Source organism: Pleurodeles waltl, chromosome 10 (genome assembly GCF_031143425.1).
Source record: "Pleurodeles waltl isolate 20211129_DDA chromosome 10, aPleWal1.hap1.20221129, whole genome shotgun sequence".
Lineage (NCBI taxonomy): Eukaryota > Metazoa > Chordata > Amphibia > Caudata > Salamandridae > Pleurodeles > Pleurodeles waltl.
In genome coordinates, this window is record NC_090449.1 from 848966057 (window position 1) to 848983487 (window position 17431).

The 17431-nt window shown below is 41.6% G+C and overlaps 1 protein-coding gene across 2 annotated transcripts in view; it reads left to right on the top strand.

Moving 5' to 3' along the window:
• The window catches only part of HACD1 (3-hydroxyacyl-CoA dehydratase 1), a 164388-nt gene that overhangs the window by 100086 nt on the left and 46871 nt on the right, over positions 1 to 17431 (top strand). Inside the window, exons 3-4 of one of the 2 annotated variants that reach the window (XM_069211543.1) lie at positions 1627 to 1645; positions 1733 to 1821. In XM_069211543.1, the coding sequence (XP_069067644.1) occupies positions 1627 to 1645; positions 1733 to 1821 (108 nt within the window). The remainder of the gene's footprint in view (positions 1 to 1626; positions 1646 to 1732; positions 1822 to 17431) is intronic. The other variant, XM_069211544.1, reaches the window with a different exon arrangement.

Sequence of the window (17431 nt, forward strand, 5' to 3'; positions counted from 1 at the left end):
ACTTCAGCTGCTGTTGTTTGTAGGACAGTACAAATCAGACCAAAGCTCAGCCTTCTCTGCAGGAATCCCCAAGATGAGGGTCTAACACCCACTTGAATGGACGTTTTAGAATTTAATAAGGGGAAAGTGTTTTTTTGCTTTTCTCTCCCTCATAGTAGGATAGTGTGCCTGCCTCCGGAGCCTGGAACATTTATTTTAAAAAGTATAAATGGAAATGTGGTTTCTGTCTGAAAGCAGGTCTCTTCATACTATTACCTTTTGCTGGCAGGATAATGTTCTAGATGATTTGCTGCATCAGTTGAATGGGGTGGAAAAGGACCAGGTTTGTATGAAGCTTTTTCAGGTTTTATGAAGCGTTAGCAGGTCTGACATAGATAAGGAGAGAGTTTCATTTGGATAGAGCAGGGTTCTTCAAAGTCGGTCCTGGAGAACCGGGTCCATGCCAGATTCTTAGCATATCCACATTTAGAAAAATGTAGAATTCTGAAACATCTTGTTTCTAAATGTGGATATGCAAAAAATCTGGCATGGACCCGTCTCTCCAGGACCGACTTTGAAGACCCTGGGATAGAGTAAGGAACAAAAGACTCCTTACATAAGCCTTTTTTTTTTTAAGCATACACATCCAATATAAATTGGCTGGAGAGCCATAAATGCCTCAAAGGATAGTAGCATTTATAGAGCCGTCTACGAATGATGTAAGTACATTGGCAAAAGTTGCTTTATGAAGATTAGGCTAAGTTAAATGGGAACCCAGCAACTGTTATACAGGGGTTGATTTGCATGGTTAAAAATTCAGAAATCTAAGGACCTGTTTGAGGGCAATATTTTGATTGGCATTGAGGTTCTGCTCTGGTTTGTCAATTATGGACAAGAAAGATCAACGCTGAGTAGTAAGGAGGCACAAACTCCTTTGCAGGGTTTGTATATGTAATGTTCTCTGAAGGAGCTCCGGCCCTCATTATGCTGAATACCAACCCATGAATATTAGTCTGCTCTTTATTGAGAACTTAGATAAGGGGAACATTTTAAGTGTTGTGATCGATTTGGGCGTTGAAAGTCACATTTAGCTTTGGACCTGAAACTTCTTCCTGAATGACCTGTCTAGCACCATCTTCGTCAGCCATATCATACAGGTAATGTGTTGGACAATGTTCTAGAACAGCCGCCATCTTCATCTTCACCTGTGCCGCGAAGTGGCAATTCTTCACAGTTCAGCACTTTACAATACAATTAAATAAACAGATTATATGAGATAAAGTACTTCACTGTTTATATATAATTGTGAGTTAACACACCTGTATTCTATAGGTAGCACAACTAACTGCTCACTCTCTCCAAATGCCCTAAAAAAGGCAAACAAACCAGAGTCACTGGTGATTGGCACATATGTCGAGATTAACACCACAGTGGTAAAGGATATATTAAAAATGTTATGTGCCTCAGCGTCTGAAGGTCCTTATATTTAGCCTTTGCGCAGCTCTGCCATTTATATCTTGCTCTATTGCCTTACATTTTTATTCAGCATTAACTGCGTGATTAGTTTACAGTGCTGTTCGCAATGACTTTTGCTACTACATTCTTTTAACATTCTGTATTACAAGTTGTGTATTTTTTTTATTGCAGCTGGTCCATTGTGCATTCGGTGAGTTCTGACTTGTCTTTCCTCATTTGGTGAACGCAAGTGAAATATACATGTTGTGATGAGTATTTGACGTATTTTTGTTTCAAGGAATAGTGCACACCTCCGTGCTCGTTACTGCGGTCCAAGTGAGTTCAAGAATCTTCATGGTTTGGTTTGTCACTAGCAGTATAAAGCAGGTACGTGCTCCACATGTATTATTTGTTTTCAGTATATTTGCTCTTTCAGTGAAGTTGCAATTGTAAAATAAGATGATTACAGAAAGAGCCTAAACAAGGTTCCTGATGCCGACCCTGTTTACCAGATTTACTAAAAACCAGTGTACTGTAATTTCAGGGGGCAGATGTATTAGGTTAAACCCTGGGGTTATTCATAGACGTCAGCGATTATTGGTGGGTGATTCCGGGTCTGAGTCCTCCCAGTAATTTCTCATTTCCCCTGATAGTCTCACCTGAGGATTTTGGGTGCTTTGAGCAGCTGGAATCTTGGGATGAGCTCTACCGGCTCCACAGGTCTTGTTCTCTAAACTCTACTTGTTTTAAAACTATTATTAGCTCACGTATTCTCTCCGCTGTCAACTACACCTGCACGGTCAAACATGTTGCCCTCCTTTTCTTTATTGTATTTGAGTGAATTGCTTTTCACCTTGTGTAAGAGCAAGCAGGCTTAGCTTTAGGATAACTCTCCAGTTAGTGGTACCTGCTTTTTAGGGTCGAGCCTGCGTTGCATGCGCTCGCGCATGCGTATCGCAGCGAGACTCTTTAGTGTTCAGAAAAGGGCTTGGAGCCCTGTCAACGTCACGTCAGTGTTTTTTATTCGTTCATGGGCTTCCCTAATAAAATCTGCTTGCTTTCCTTAGTCGAAGGCACGCATACGTCATGCCTTTTCCGGTGGCTAGCACTCCACGAGCGCAGCGACCAAGTACAGAAAACATGCGAGGCTCGCTGTTTTCCATCGGGCTGGTGGACTTCTTTTTCTGTAATTTACAAGCGCGATCTCGCTTGGCAGATGTCGAGCGCTTTACATAGTTAATTGCACATTTTCGGGTTACGTATATAAATGCTCTTTTGCCCCATAGGTGAAAAGTCGGGTTAAACCCTGGGGTTATTCATAGACGTCAGCGATTATTGGTGGGTGATTCCGGGTCTGAGTACTCCCAGTAATTTCTCATTTCCCCTGATAGTCTCACCTGAGGATTTTGGGTGCTTTGAGCAGCTGGAATCTTGGGATGAGCTCTACCGGCTCCACAGGTCTTGTTCTCTAAACTCTACTTGTTTTAAAACTATTATTAGCTCACGTATTCTCTCCACTGTCAACTACACCTGCACGGTCAAACATGTTGCCCTCCTTTTCTTTATTGTATTTGAGTGAATTGCTTTTCACCTTGTGTAAGAGCAAGCAGGCTTAGCTTTAGGATAACTCTCCAGTTAGTGGTACCTGCTTTTTAGGGTCGAGCCTGCGTTGCATGCGCTCGCGCATGCGTATCGCAGCGAGACTCTTTAGTGTTCAGAAAAGGGCTTGGAGCCCTGTCAACGTCACGTCAGTGTTTTTTATTTGTTCATGGGCTTCCCTAATAAAATCTGCTTGCTTTCCTTAGTCGAAGGCACGCATACGTCATGCCTTTTCCGGTGGCTAGCACTCCACGAGCGCAGCGACCAAGTACAGAAAACATGCGAGGCTCGCTGTTTTCCATCGGGCTGGTGGACTTCTTTTTCTGTAATTTACAAGCGCGATCTCGCTTGGCAGATGTCGAGCGCTTTACATAGTTAATTGCACATTTTCGGGTTACGTATATAAATGCTCTTTTGCCCCATAGGTGAAAAGTCGGGTTAGGAGTTTACAACGCGAAAAGCTCTAACATGAGCAAACGCGAGACCCGTTGCATTGCAAATGCTTGTTAGATTTTGCCTGCACATGCACTTGCGTGCATGCTTGCAAAATCTTTTGTTAGTAAAAAAAATAAAACGTAAAACGGGCTTGGAACTAGCCCCTTACCTGAACATACCATTGGCTTACTCCAATGTCACTCTGATTTACGAGTTTCGGATTGGCCATCACTATATCTTCACGTCACTTCCTGTTGTCGTCTTTGTCGTCTCTTCGTCTTCTTTGCCAATCTTGCTGTTGAGTTGCCTGTGGACCAAGTACTTGTTCCAGTCACTTCCTATTGGACTCTGGCCAGTGTCCTTCCTCTGTCTGTGATGCTGAAGGTATTTCTTTTTTTTCTTGCATGCTGAGTTCTTTCTACGCTGTCGTCGTCTTTCTTCGCTGCTGTTTTCTCTGTCTTGTTTCTTTGTTGCTGTCGTTGCTGTCGTTTTCTTTGATGCCTTGTTCTCTGTCTTCTTTCTTCATTGCTGTCCTTCTTCTTTTTTTTTCTGCATACTGTCTTCTGTTTTCTTGTCTTCTTCTGTCTTCTGTATTTTTATGCCTTCTGTCTTCTTCCACCTTTTGTCTTCTGCCGTCTCCCATTTTCTGTCTTCTGCCGTCTTCTGTCTTCTTCTACCTTCTGTCTTCTACCATCTTCTGTCTTTTTTCTTCTTTCTTAGAAAAATGTTATAATAATGTATGTTTTTAATTTCATAAAACAAATATTATTATAACATTTCTCTAATATTTGTATGCCCGCTACATAGAAAAAAGACAAAGGTGAAACCTATTGGCTTTTCCAATACTTGTTTACACTTGTTCTCGTTTTTTCATTGCAAATAAAGAACACTGGTTTAAAGCATGTGTTAAATATCAAGTTTCTAATTCTTATCTACTGGTGGCCACTGTGAATCCTCTTTTAATTCCGCACTCCCCTTGATCCATTCACTTCCTGTGTAAGATTATGCACAATCCTTTATTTTAAAACTGACCTGATTTACTCTACCTTCATTTCTAAAACTGTTCCGTTGAGCAGGGAAGGGACCACTTATATGCTTGTTTATGTGAAGGGGCAGTGGTATTCGGGAACAAGCTTTTAAAGCCCTTTGGCTTAGCTGCACAAACCAAAATGCCCTATGAACTTACCAACAATAGACACTCACCTCCTTCTGTCTGTCTCAAGCTTTCCCAACCATAAAGCTCCCACTCCCTCTTTCTACAATCTTTAGAGATTGTCCTAAATCATTTTAATGGCTTCGATCTCTCCTGTCTCCTTATTGCCACCTCCTTGGTTTTTGCCCATTCCTGCTTGTCCTACCTGCACCATGTCCAGGACTATGGAACACTACTCCTTTCTTACTCTTTCCTACCTCTACTAAATAATATCCTTCACATTTATTCCAATGTTTTCATTTAAGCTTTTCAACACGTTGCCCCTTTGCAAATGAGTAATGCAAACACTGAAGGAATTTAACCCCTGCCTAACTTGCTCCTGAAACCGCCTGGTTGTGTAGGTGTGTGGGAGGTGGATGCAACTGCTCAGGAATAAAATGATCCTCCTATGTGCGACATTGCGGTATCTTCCGGTATGTAGCATCACTTTCCACGACTCCCCTTTAGTCCTCACAAGCCATTCATCCCAACAGAGAGGGAGGATCTCTCGCCTCCCACTGGGACCCATGACCTCTCTCACTGATGCTCCTCTAACTCCAGTTTACTACATTCCCTCTATAGTTTTTGTGATGTTTCAGGTGTTTAAATCATTATACCGGTTTGCCACTGGACCCATGTCATCAGCTTTTTTTAATTCAACTTACCCTCTTTTTGTCACTTTTTCTGTCTGTTTTACATTTCACCCAGTTTCCTAGACATTGAAATGCTATTATTGTTAGTTTTCTCTTGTTGCGCAAAGTATACCAACACAAATGTTCATCCTCATCGGTCCGCCATTCCTAATCCTTATACCAGATATTTTCTCGTATTCTGTGTTCACATTAATTCCCCAGAACCCAATGTTCTTGGTTTAATACTGCGTCCACAAAACTCATAATGCTAGTCTTCCTTCTTTCCTAATTCTTTTAGACTTACCCGGTGCTCTTATTATTACTGATCATATTTCTTTACTAACAATCCTATTAGCCAGGTTGTTAGTGCAGCGCTCATATTTTTCATTCCTTTCTCTTGTACATTTTAATTATGCTTGAAAGGCTTCCTCTCTACTTTTTCAGTGGTTCTTATGTTGTCCATTGGAACCTATTTTAGAAACTCTGTAGTTTATTCTATGTAATGCAACATCTTCTTGGCAGGTATAATCAATTCTTTTAAGTTACACCGTGGGAAAGCACGTTGCAAAAATATTTTTAAAAGGAATAATGCTTGAATAATAAGAGAAAATAACACTTGAAATGTTGTTGCAACAAGATAATAAGATGTGTTATACTAAATTGGTAATTCAGTGAAAAACTATCAAATCAATTTAAAAGTACATGTGAAAAAGTGAAGGATTGGGTGAGGGGTGGGATATTTGAAAGAGTTTTCAGGGTATATGAGTATCCCTATCCTAAACAAAGGGTTCCAGAATCAGAAACAGAGGAGGGAGAAAAACTCATAGGGATGACAGGCAGTGAAAAAAATAGCAAAGAAAATTGTACTTTTTCTAGAGGAAGACTTATACTTTTATTTGGGTTTGAGATTGTTACATACTTAATATTGAGTACAATCTTTATGATAATGTACCTTAATTGTGGGGCAAGCCATTACATTTCAGCATTTTAGAATTATTAATTTTCTCAGAGAGCCATGCAGGCAACTTTCAGTTTTGCTGCTGTGTCCCCTATGAATGTCATACATAAAATCTCAACCATTTTAATGCAGTTGACTTTTAGATGTCATACCACAGCACTGGATGTGTTTGCTATTGAAAGGGTCTGCAATGCAACAACCAGAAATTTTGTAAATATTTGCATGGCATTACATTAGAATATAGGAGAGTGGAAATGTAGGACAATGCCGAGTAGTATTGCTGAATGCATTGCATATAATGTAGACACAAAATAATATACAGCTCCTAAGGTCCGAATAAGGGCGTGATTTAGACATTGGCAGGTATCCCGTCCACCAAAATCTAAATCGTGTTACTCCATATGGGATTTAGATTTCCGTAGACAGGATATCTGTCACCGTTGTAACGGAGTAACCCATCAGCCAATATCTAAATCAGGCCCTAAGACATGTAGGTTCTCCAGCAAAAAGAGCTAAGTTGTTAGGGCTGTCATTACTAATAGAAGCCAAAATATGGCTTTAAATTAACAGGCCAGGGCATTCAGTAGAGGGCTATTCGTAGCTTAGAATACACTAAAGTTACCTGGGATTCATGGAGAGTGGTGGATTCGGTGGCTGCAATGCAATATATTTGTTGGGACATAGCATAGTACTGCACAGGAGAGAAGACAGTTCAAATAGTAGAGAAGACAGTTTAAAGAGTATCTCTATATTAGGAGTGACTTAGTAAAGCGTTCCCCCCTCCCACTTAGTAGACCTTCATTTTCATTGATTCTGATTCCAGACCAGGGCATCTGCACAATGTGCTTGCCTAGTTGGATCTTTTCCCTTATCCCGAGTCTCATAGATATTTCACCCCTGGTGTGAAGTGTTGTGCTTGCTATTCTATCAGATAAAGTACTATGATGGAGAAGGAAACACTACATACTTGTAATACTAATTCTCCATCAAGGAGGTTTTATTTCAGTTCATAAACACATGTTAAACTATAAGCATAGTTCGACTTTGGTATTTTAAGATTCTTCTTCGGTCTTGACTGGTATAAGTGAATTGCTTAACTGACACTGTGGTGGACTCTTGGACAGTACTCCTTCTAGAATCCTTAATATGGCTGTGTCAAAATTCACATGTATGAAATCTTATGGCCACAAGCAGCACACCTGGAGTTGTTTTTCTTTTTTTAAGGGCTTATGAAGTTATCTTTTAGTTAAATAATTTACTGGCTGAATTAGGTTGTACATGCCATTCTGTTAGAAAAGCAGGCAGCAAATTGTGCCTCCTAAATGTTTTTTTCTTTAGAATGATTTAACGCAAATGACGTCTTCCAGGACTACACAGACAGATGGAGATATTCCACTGTTTATGAATTGAAAGAACCCCCACGAGGAGTACCTAGGGTTACCAGTGATTAACTTCTTTCCACCTGGGTGTTCTTCTACATCACACAGTTCAAAAGGCTTATGGTGATGTAAGTTAATAACCAACACAAATGCATCTTTCATCTGAAAGAAGAAGCACTGAAGTTCTCTCCCCATGTACTGAAAGGGGCTGTCATCAACATTTGGGTATTTATCTGTCACTACCCTTGCAACTGCTGAAAGAGCAAGTTAGCTTGTCTCTGTTTACCTTCATTTGAAGTTCTTTGTAAATATCACCTCCAACCTAGTCACTTCTGAGATGCCTCTGTTCAGTTGTTTTAGGGATGCTAACATGGGAGTGCAGGTTTTCTGTGTACATGTTTAGCAGTTCATAGGATAGTACGCGTTATTGCTTCAGGAGGAATGTCTAATTGGTATCATTCCAATTACATATGGTACTCCGAAGATTTTGGATGGGACAACTCATTGCTGCTTTTCAGTCAGAACTCTGTTAGGAGTTAGTCATTAGTGTGCTTTCTAGTTTGTACTCCTCTTGTGCAAGTATCTTTAACCACAAATTTCTTGAAATATGTCAATGAAAAGCTTTTAAAAGTCCACATCCCTGGTTTCTGGCCGATGTCCAGAGAGACAGCTGGATAAGTGTACACCAGCTAAATGTAATCTATAAAGCTGTGACCATTCTCTTTGCATTTTTGTAGGCCAGGCTTTGGGGACAATAGCACTCGTGTGGTCTCTATGCAAAGCCTATGTGCAGTTAGTACTGGATTTTTGACCTCTATCTGTTACAGTTAAATTAGTGAGAACAAAGTTGAAGTTGGAAGGTTGGTAGGTGTTGCTGCACTCAAGCCAAATAGTGACTTAAGTGCCCTGTGCACAAGTAAATCTTTTATGTGTGTTGTGTTCGAGAGGCAAAGATGAAGAATGTAAGGTCTCTAACTATTTCAGTTCATTGTATGTCACTATGACATACAAAAATATCACCTAACATTAATATTGTCTCCTAGATATCATTTATAATATATTTGTCCCATTAGGTCTAGATTTGTATTTATTATCTCATTATCTTGAAGCTATAATTAGAGCTAGATATTTATGTCATACAATATAAAGACTACAGCATTTTAGTAACATACCATTTCAGATGGTGATTTGCGGGGTGCAAAGATGAATGAATGGTCAGTAGTAAGCAGATAGGAGCTCTGGTGTGATCTTCGTAGACTATTATTTCAGATTTCTAATGTTCTGTGTAAGCCAATGGTATTAAACAAGGTGGTGAGTTGCTGAAAGGTTTGGATGGAGTCTAGAACTGTAAGAAGCTGAGTTAGTTTTTGGTTGAGGCTAGAATCAAGTGAGGGAAGAAATTAAACCAGTGAGATCCCACTGATGAGAGTTATCGTTGTGACAAGAATGTGAGAAGTTTGCTTTAATTGAATGGATGCGATCCAGGGCTGGATGGTGTTTTGGAATAAGAATTCCTTTTTTTGTGTGTAAGGAGAGTGTTGTAGTTGATAGTACAGAGAGCCACTGGCCAGTGTTTATGTTTACAAATGAACTTTGCAACCTTCATCAATTCAGAAAAATACACATGCATTTCATAATTTAGGATTTCTGCAGAGCTTTCCTCCTGTACACTACTTCTCGTGGCAGGGATTTGCGTATTCATAGGTCTCCCTTTCACTATCTGATGGGGCATTAATTGATGATTAGAACTAGGTGTATTCCTGGGAGAAAAGAGTGCCAGTGATAGGCAGTACAACCATTTCTTATGTAATGTAGCAAATAGCTTAATGATCTTGCTCTTCAAAAGGTGCTCTACAATGCCATTAGTTTGAGGGTGGTATGCAGAGGATAACTTATGCATTATCTCTTATTGTTTGGTAATGTGCATAAATATTGTATTAACAAAATGAGCACAGTTGTGGGATCTTATTCCCTCTGGAATTCTCCATTGTGTGATTACAAATTGAAAATGTAGCTGCTGATTTAGCATCACAAAAGACACATGGTCCAACTTCAATCCATTGAAAGAAAGGGCAGACCACAACTATAAGGTACCTATAGTGGCTGCACCTATCAGTCATATCAACAACGTCCATGTGAAGAGTATTAAAGGGACCTTGTGGTCATGGAATGGTGGAATGTATTAGTTTAGATTAAGAGGAAACTGGTGGCAGACAATGCAGTTATGTAGGTACACAGTAAGTATGTTGTGCGGATCAGTAACAAACCAATCTTGTTGTATTTGGATAGACAAGTGATCTTATGAGCTGCTAAATGCAACTGATCAAGAGCTATCATAAGTAAGACCTGTGGCATTACTTGTTTACCTGGAGATAGTTGTCTATATATTAGATCATTCCTTTCACTGGGTACATCCTCTATCCACCCATAACTAGTTTTCATGTTGAGGAGCAGCTTCCTGTAATTCACACAGATTTAAACATGCTGTTTCAGTAAAATGTGGTGTTTCATTGTCTGTAATAGAATTAGATTCAGACTCGGGTGGTGAGGCAGTCTGAGATAATCCCCTTGCACCTTTTGTATGATCCAGATCAATAAGGGGTCTTTCTTGGATATCCACATCATGATAGAGTGCCTAACTCCTGAAGATCGAAGAAGCTCACCGATAATATCCACACACTTATGGATAGGCTCTATCTTATTTATTACTTTCCCAGAATATCCCCTGTTCGTACTGTGTGATAACCACTCTTGAACACTTCCTGATGAAACTATTATGTTCCCCTTCTCCTTCTGCCAAGGTGGAAAACTACCTTTAGTCCTATCTTTTTCTTGGGATGCTGGTCATTTTGCCATAGTAGCAGTTCTGTCCACATAGTCAGTCCATCTAACATCATTTGCATTTCTTCGCTGTGAGGTAAACATTAATTCTCTAACTATCCTTCCTGTTGTGTCTCTCCTCGGCAACAAATGCGATGTTGCTGATGAATCGTGACTGGTCATCTCTATCCCCTGAACTTTGTTCTTCACTTCTGTCCTCCTCGAGAGAGGCTGGGTCTAACTGTAAATCAATCAATCAATCAATCATAGATTTGTAAAGCGTGGCTAATCACCCATGGGGTCTCAAGGCGCTGAATTTAGGCGTGCCGCTCAGTCGAAGAGCCAGGTCTTGAGGTCCTTCCTGAACTACTTCAGTGTTGCGGTCTGCCTGAGCTTGAGGGGAAGTGTGTTCCATGTCTGGGCTGCTAGTTAGGAGAAGGGTCTTCCTCCTGCTGTACTTCTCTGGATTTGGGAGAAAGCTACAAGGGCAAGCTGGGAGGAACGGAGACGTCTGTTGGGTACGTAGAAGGTGAGGCGTGGTTGAAGTATGCTGGTTCTATGTTGTTCAGTGCCTCGAAGGTGTGGATCAGGAGTTTGTATGTGATGCGCTTGTTGACTGGGAGCCAGTGTAGGTCTCTGAGTTTGCAGGAGATTCAGCTGTGTCGGGGGATGCCTGGATGAGTCTGGCTGCTGCATTCTGTACTCTTTGTAGTCTTGATTGAAGGTTCTTGGTAATGCCAACATAGAGTGGGTTGCCGTAGTCCAGTTTGCTGGTGATGAGTGTGTAGGGGACTGTTTTCCTCGTGTCGGGGAGAATCCATTTGAAAATCTTCTGCAGGAGACGGAGGGCGTGGAAGGAAGCTTGATGAGGAGATGGCTTTAATTTGGCAGGTCATCGATAGAGAGGAGTCCAGGATGATGCCCAGGTTGCATGTGTAGTCAGTGGGGAAGGGGTGTCACCCAGGGTAGGGTGAACTCTTCTTCTAATTGTCCTGAAAACTGAGATTCATTTGTCTATGCTTGCTGTCTTGCCTATTCACATATTGTGGCTTTGGCCTGTGTGAAGCAACATTAGGGGTAGCTTTTGGGGACTGTGAAGGGGTCTCAATTTCGAGGTTCTCAAATCCCACTGCAGCTTCTTGTAGCTGCACTAGTGGGTAAATACTGGGTACCTTGAGAAAGGTACTCAAAGAATTAAATGAAGGTGAGGAAACAGATGAGGTATTAGGGGTATTATCTTTTAAAGGATCTCTAGATTTCTCACAAAATACTTGCCACAGGGCTAGAACAGTTTCTGTTTTTTGTAATCTGGTTCCCTCATACTTACTCCTGAGGTGTGTAACAATATGCTCAATTATTTTATCATCAAATGTCCCTTCCTTTGGTCAGGGATACGTATGTTGTTAGGTGGCTTTAAACCATTCTAAACAAAATTGTTCTAATTTACTCTGATTATGGGAAAAGACCTTTTGCGTACGTGCTAAGGGAATCTCCATAATTACTCGTCTTCCCAATACATCCAAATGTAACCTTCAAATAGTACACCTCTTTTAAAACTTACACAACTGTTTTTAAAAGCAATTTGTCTTTGTCAATGTGTACAATACATACTGAAAGAACGGTACACAACATTATACAACAACATCACTACATTCATACACTTTATTCATACACACATGCACTCACCATCGGTATAAAACACTTCAATTATTTCATAAGTATGAATCACCATTTTTCTAAATATAAACAGTAAATACAACCAGCAACCCTAGTCACTTCCTTCTGCACCTAAAGAAGATAACCTTTTCAAGCTATGCGTCCTCCAGACCATAGAGTGACTTCTAAATTTGAGTATCCAGATTGTACTTAGAGGTGAATTTTAACAACATCAGTCTTCCTGCTGTCCTTCTGTGTCAAAGCTTTAGACATGCATTACTAACACCGATATTGAATTATCCAAATTGACTACATCTTACTCATCATGAGGAATAGGCAACAAAATCCAGACCAAACTCATCATGTAAAAAGAAACTAGAAGACCCAGGTTCCAGACCTAGCAGTCTTCTACAAAACAGGTTGTCCTCCTCCTTCTGAATACTCAGACAGTTACAATACCCCCATATGGCAGTGCCGTACATCAACTCTGGGTGGCACTTCATTTTGTAAATTTGCATCAGTGTCAAGATTAGTTTATTGCCCACCGAAGCCATGAACCTAAGAAGTGCACCACAGTCTTGATCGAACTGCTGGCAACCAGTCGCACGGCAGGGACTGAGGAATTTTGCTGGTCAGGTTACCTCTAAATAAGGAAAGGTGGCAACCCTAGCAATTGATTTCCCCTTGATGGTGATGGGTCTATTTTTGCTGATCCACTTCCCACAAGCCATGTAATGTTTTTTAGTATTATTAGTATCTAATTCCAAATTATCCATAAACTCAACGAATAGATCAGCCAGACACTTACGTTCATTCGGGGTGCGGGAGAGGAGTACAGCGGCATCTGCATATAGAAGGGATGGACCTGGTGTTGATTTCGCCATAGACAAGTCCTTTCCTTTTGTTCCCAAAAAGAAGCGTAAACTGTTAATATATATTGAAAATAAAATGGGAGCTAAGACACATCCTTCACTAACCCCTCTGGGAAGGCATTCTCCACCCTGACCATATCTGACACATGCATTTACATCACTGTGACCGACCCATAAAAGGTCCACCAAGGGCTGTGGTAAACCAAGCTTAATAAAAATGCTCCACAATATTGATCTATTCACTTTGTCAAATGTGCTGCTCAAGTCCATGAAAGCCAGCTATATTGCTTCCTTCTTAGCTACCACATATTTCCCAGTAATCAGATTAGGATTTATGCATTATTCCATAGTGCCCCTCCCTTCCCTAATCCCATACTGGGCAGGTTATTATTATTTTGCTCCCAGTCTGCACTAGGAGGAAGGATTATATAACCTACAATTTTAACCACAGAATTGAGGAAAGAAATTGGTCCATAGGGTGCCGGGTCCTGCCTATTACCCTTTTTGAACACAGGAACAATCACTGCTGATTTCCAGGAGCTAGAAAGTTAGTTGCAGAATTGGCTAGAAACAAGGTCCAAAGTATGGTATCAGCTTTATACAGGTCCACAGGGACTCAATCTGGCCCAGGTGCTGTATTTGAAGGACTGGCAAAAATGACAGAACCTCTAGCTCAAAACAAATACCCAATGAAGTCAAAGACATTCCTTCAGAACCAGAGTCCCCACCCCCATCTAGGGCATATACCTTTGCAAAGTGGGCCACCCACTGGTAGGGGGTAATGGAAGAACCTATGTCATCTGAGGGGCAAAGGCTAGCCCGTTTCCCATTTATGATATCCCAGAAACCAACTATGTCTCTGGTGTTGCAAGAAATAATGAAATCCTCCCACAGCTTCTCTTTCAAGGACAGCTTCCTAGCCCTAATAGCTTTCTTATATGCAACTCTAGCCAAGGTAATGGTCTATGGATTTCTTGGAGTGGTGTTAAGTGCAACACGTAACTGAGTGTTAACTACCCTGCAGTCCCTGTCAAACCATTCTTTCTTAGAGGGTCTACGGAGCCAAGAAAGCTCACACATGATGGTTTTCAGATATTTAACAGATAGAAGACCTCCAAAATACACCAGGGGAGGATCCCAGCACCAACAAGGACTCAGTAATCAGAGATACATTAGCAATAACAATCATCTCCAATACTGTGGGGATGGACCTGTGGCGCCAACTGACTCTGAGGCCCTCATTTTTATAGACCAAGTACAAAAGCCCTGGAAAGGGTTCAGTTCGGCAGCCACCAGATATAGCCAACCTCACCTCAATAGGATTATGGCTACTATAAGAGGTTTCATGGACCTTCCCAAGACTAACAATACAATCTAGGGACCTGGAGACAAAAACATGGTCAATGACCCAGCCTCTACCCAATCCTACAAAGGTTGGTTGTTGTTTGGAATGACCCCTACTCAATACATTACACAGGCCAGCTAATCTGAGCACATTGAGCAATTGCTCCCTCTGGTGTCTGAAGCCTGTGAACAAAGCAGAGTGTCTCCAGCCTGGAAAGGGTTTAAGGGAATGCAATTAAGGCCCAACTTAGCATTAAAATCGCCCCCAACAACACATAAAAAAAGTTAAACTTAAAGAGGGACCTTTCCTCAAGAACGGACAGTACATAGAACAGCACATCAACCTAACATCCTGCCTCACACACAGCGTTATAAAAAATCACAACAAAAAGGTGGAAATCTTTAGGATCCATGACCCACAAGATTTGGATTCCACTGTGGGCAAAAGGGATTCGCGTTACCCTAAAAAGTTTTGAGATGCGAACCAAAATGGCTAGCCCTCTCCTGGCTCGAAAGCCAAGATAGGGAGTAGTCAGAACCACAAAGGAGTCATATCTATCCAGGGTAAAATTTTCCTGTGCCCAAGACTCCTACAACATAACTACTTTGAACTGGGTAATAAATCCTACCCACCCAAGATCTAATAACTTAGACTTGTGTCTGAAACATTCCAACACAGAAACCTTGTAGAGTTGTCATCTAATAAAGTCTTGCCCTCACTTGTTATAGGAAATCTCATAGTACTGACAGTGGGAAGAGGCAATCATTGTTATCTAGGCCCGTCAGAGGGAAATACCTATTAAATGTAGGGATTTAATGTTGAATTTGCCCCCAAGGTCCCCTTATTTGCCCGTCCATTCTATGTGGTGGTAGAGGCCTATTGAAAAAACCCAATGACCAGATGGTTATACCTACATCCATAAGATTATGTCGATTTATACTGGCTAGGTTCTTTACAATTAATAGCAACACACTCCCCGTTGGACTTACACTGAGACCAACCCACCCAACCTTTATCACAAAAAGAATGTTGTTGTGTTCATTGATTTTAAAGTTAGAATTATCACATAACCATTGAAAGACTTTGTTTTTCAGGAGTACAGTTGACTCCTCGACAGGGGAAGTATGAAGCGGGACCCCAGTCATAACAGCCACGTAGAGACTACATTCCAACAGCAAGTTAAGGAGGGGCAATCCATTACCATTGTAAAGAAGACTCCCATGGGCCCCATGCCCCCCTTACTTGCTCATGACCCCCCTGATTAACTAGCTTGTCCCCTCGCAGTCTGGATTTAATTAGAGAGAAAAGCTTCCTCATTGCCAACGGGAAGAGGGTGAATCAGCACCTCAGATTTTGGGGCAGTAAAGCCAGATGGGAGATTTTTTATGGAACAGGCTCTATTGATATATCCAAGAGCTCCTGAAGGCCATCATTGGGCCAGTGCAGTTATAAATGCTGTAGTGGCACTGGGACTGCATTTTTGACAGAGTCAAAATGTTGTCTTCTAAATTGCCCAACTTTTCCACTAGAGGTGCAGTACTTTGATCAAGTACAGCTCTAAATTTGTCCATTATCAGGTCCCAATCTAAAGCTGGCACTTTACACATAGATGCAGAATGCTATTGGGGAACAAGCAACGTGCACCTATTGCTTGTACAAGCTACAGGCCTTGAATTAATAACATGCTTAGGTTGGCATTTGCTTTTGACTAGGGGAGCACAGATGGTGCTAGCAGATGTATCCTGCACCACACTCTCTGTCTCCTCTAGGGGCTCCTCCAGATCAGATGTCGTAGCCAGAGGTAAGGGCTCAGTAACCGTCTCAGGGCCGGGTTGGGTATGCTGCCCAATTGAGGAGGAAAGAGGGAGTCCTTCACCACTGTCCCATGGCTCATGGACAACAGCCACTCCACCAGGGCACGTCAATTTCTTTAGCTATGACTCCAACTGCTCGAGCTAGGAAGGAATCTAAGCTGGTACCCTGGCAAGGCTTGCTGTAACTCCCGCTTGCAGGAAGTCTCGTGCTTTATAAGCACATTGTGGCTCCTCCTTCCACCTCAAGGTTTACTTTGGGACTAAGTCCCACCCCAGCACTGGTGTGGGCAAGATAAATGCAGCAACCCACCTGTTTCTCAAATCCCACTCGCAGAAAGTGTTTTTAACTTTATCAATGCATCGTGGCCCCTCTTTTCACCACAAGGCATTCTGGGGACAAAGTACCCACCCCAGCAAGGGCTCAGGATGTCTCCATTGGTGCATGCAAGCTAAATGCAGTGACCCACCTGGTTCTCGCATCCTTCTGGCATACTTGTGGATTTAACACTGCTAGACAAACTACCCATTCTTCACTCTAGAATGCCTACATTTCTACAGCATCCTCGTAACCCTAAGACCTCTGTGTAGTCTGAGCTGATTAAATTTACTGCACTCTCTGTCTAATCAGGTTTACAATCTGTTTCGAAACATGAAATACATGCCAGTGAACCTTTGTGCTTTTGAGTCATAGATTCCTTCATGTTGGCTTTCAACTGCAATCTTGTCCTCAAGCGAACTATTCACCTTATTTTGGTCAGCATTGAGTCTGCAATGTTCTTTTATTTCTTATATTGTAGCGGTTTCTGCCAATGTCTGTTTTGGACCTACTTTTTGCATACATATTCTACATTTCCTGTAACAAACCAGAGTTAGAACTTTTTAAAGAATAAACTGTAAAATAGCACCTAAAAGCACAAACCACCAGCTGTGGTTATTTGGCAGCACTGGACCAGGTCACAGTCAAAGATTCATGTTGACCATGATGGGCTACAGGTTGGATACAGTCACAGATTAGTCCCGCTGAAGTTTTACCTTTTCAAGTTTAGTTCAAAGAGTCCCATTTGTAGTGTAGAGGTCCGTGAGGAGCAAGTCGATTTTTTCAGGAGGCAGTCAGTGTGACCTGAATAGAAGGCTGGGTGACGCGGATGAGGGTGGCTGGAGCTTTGCTTGACAGTCCCCTGTGGGGGGTCAATGCTGCAGTGTGAAGAGACAAGCTGGTAGCGACTCGCACTGAATTTCAGTGTGAGTAATGCAGTCTTGCTGCGGATGTGCCCTTTCACAGTTGTGAAGAACCC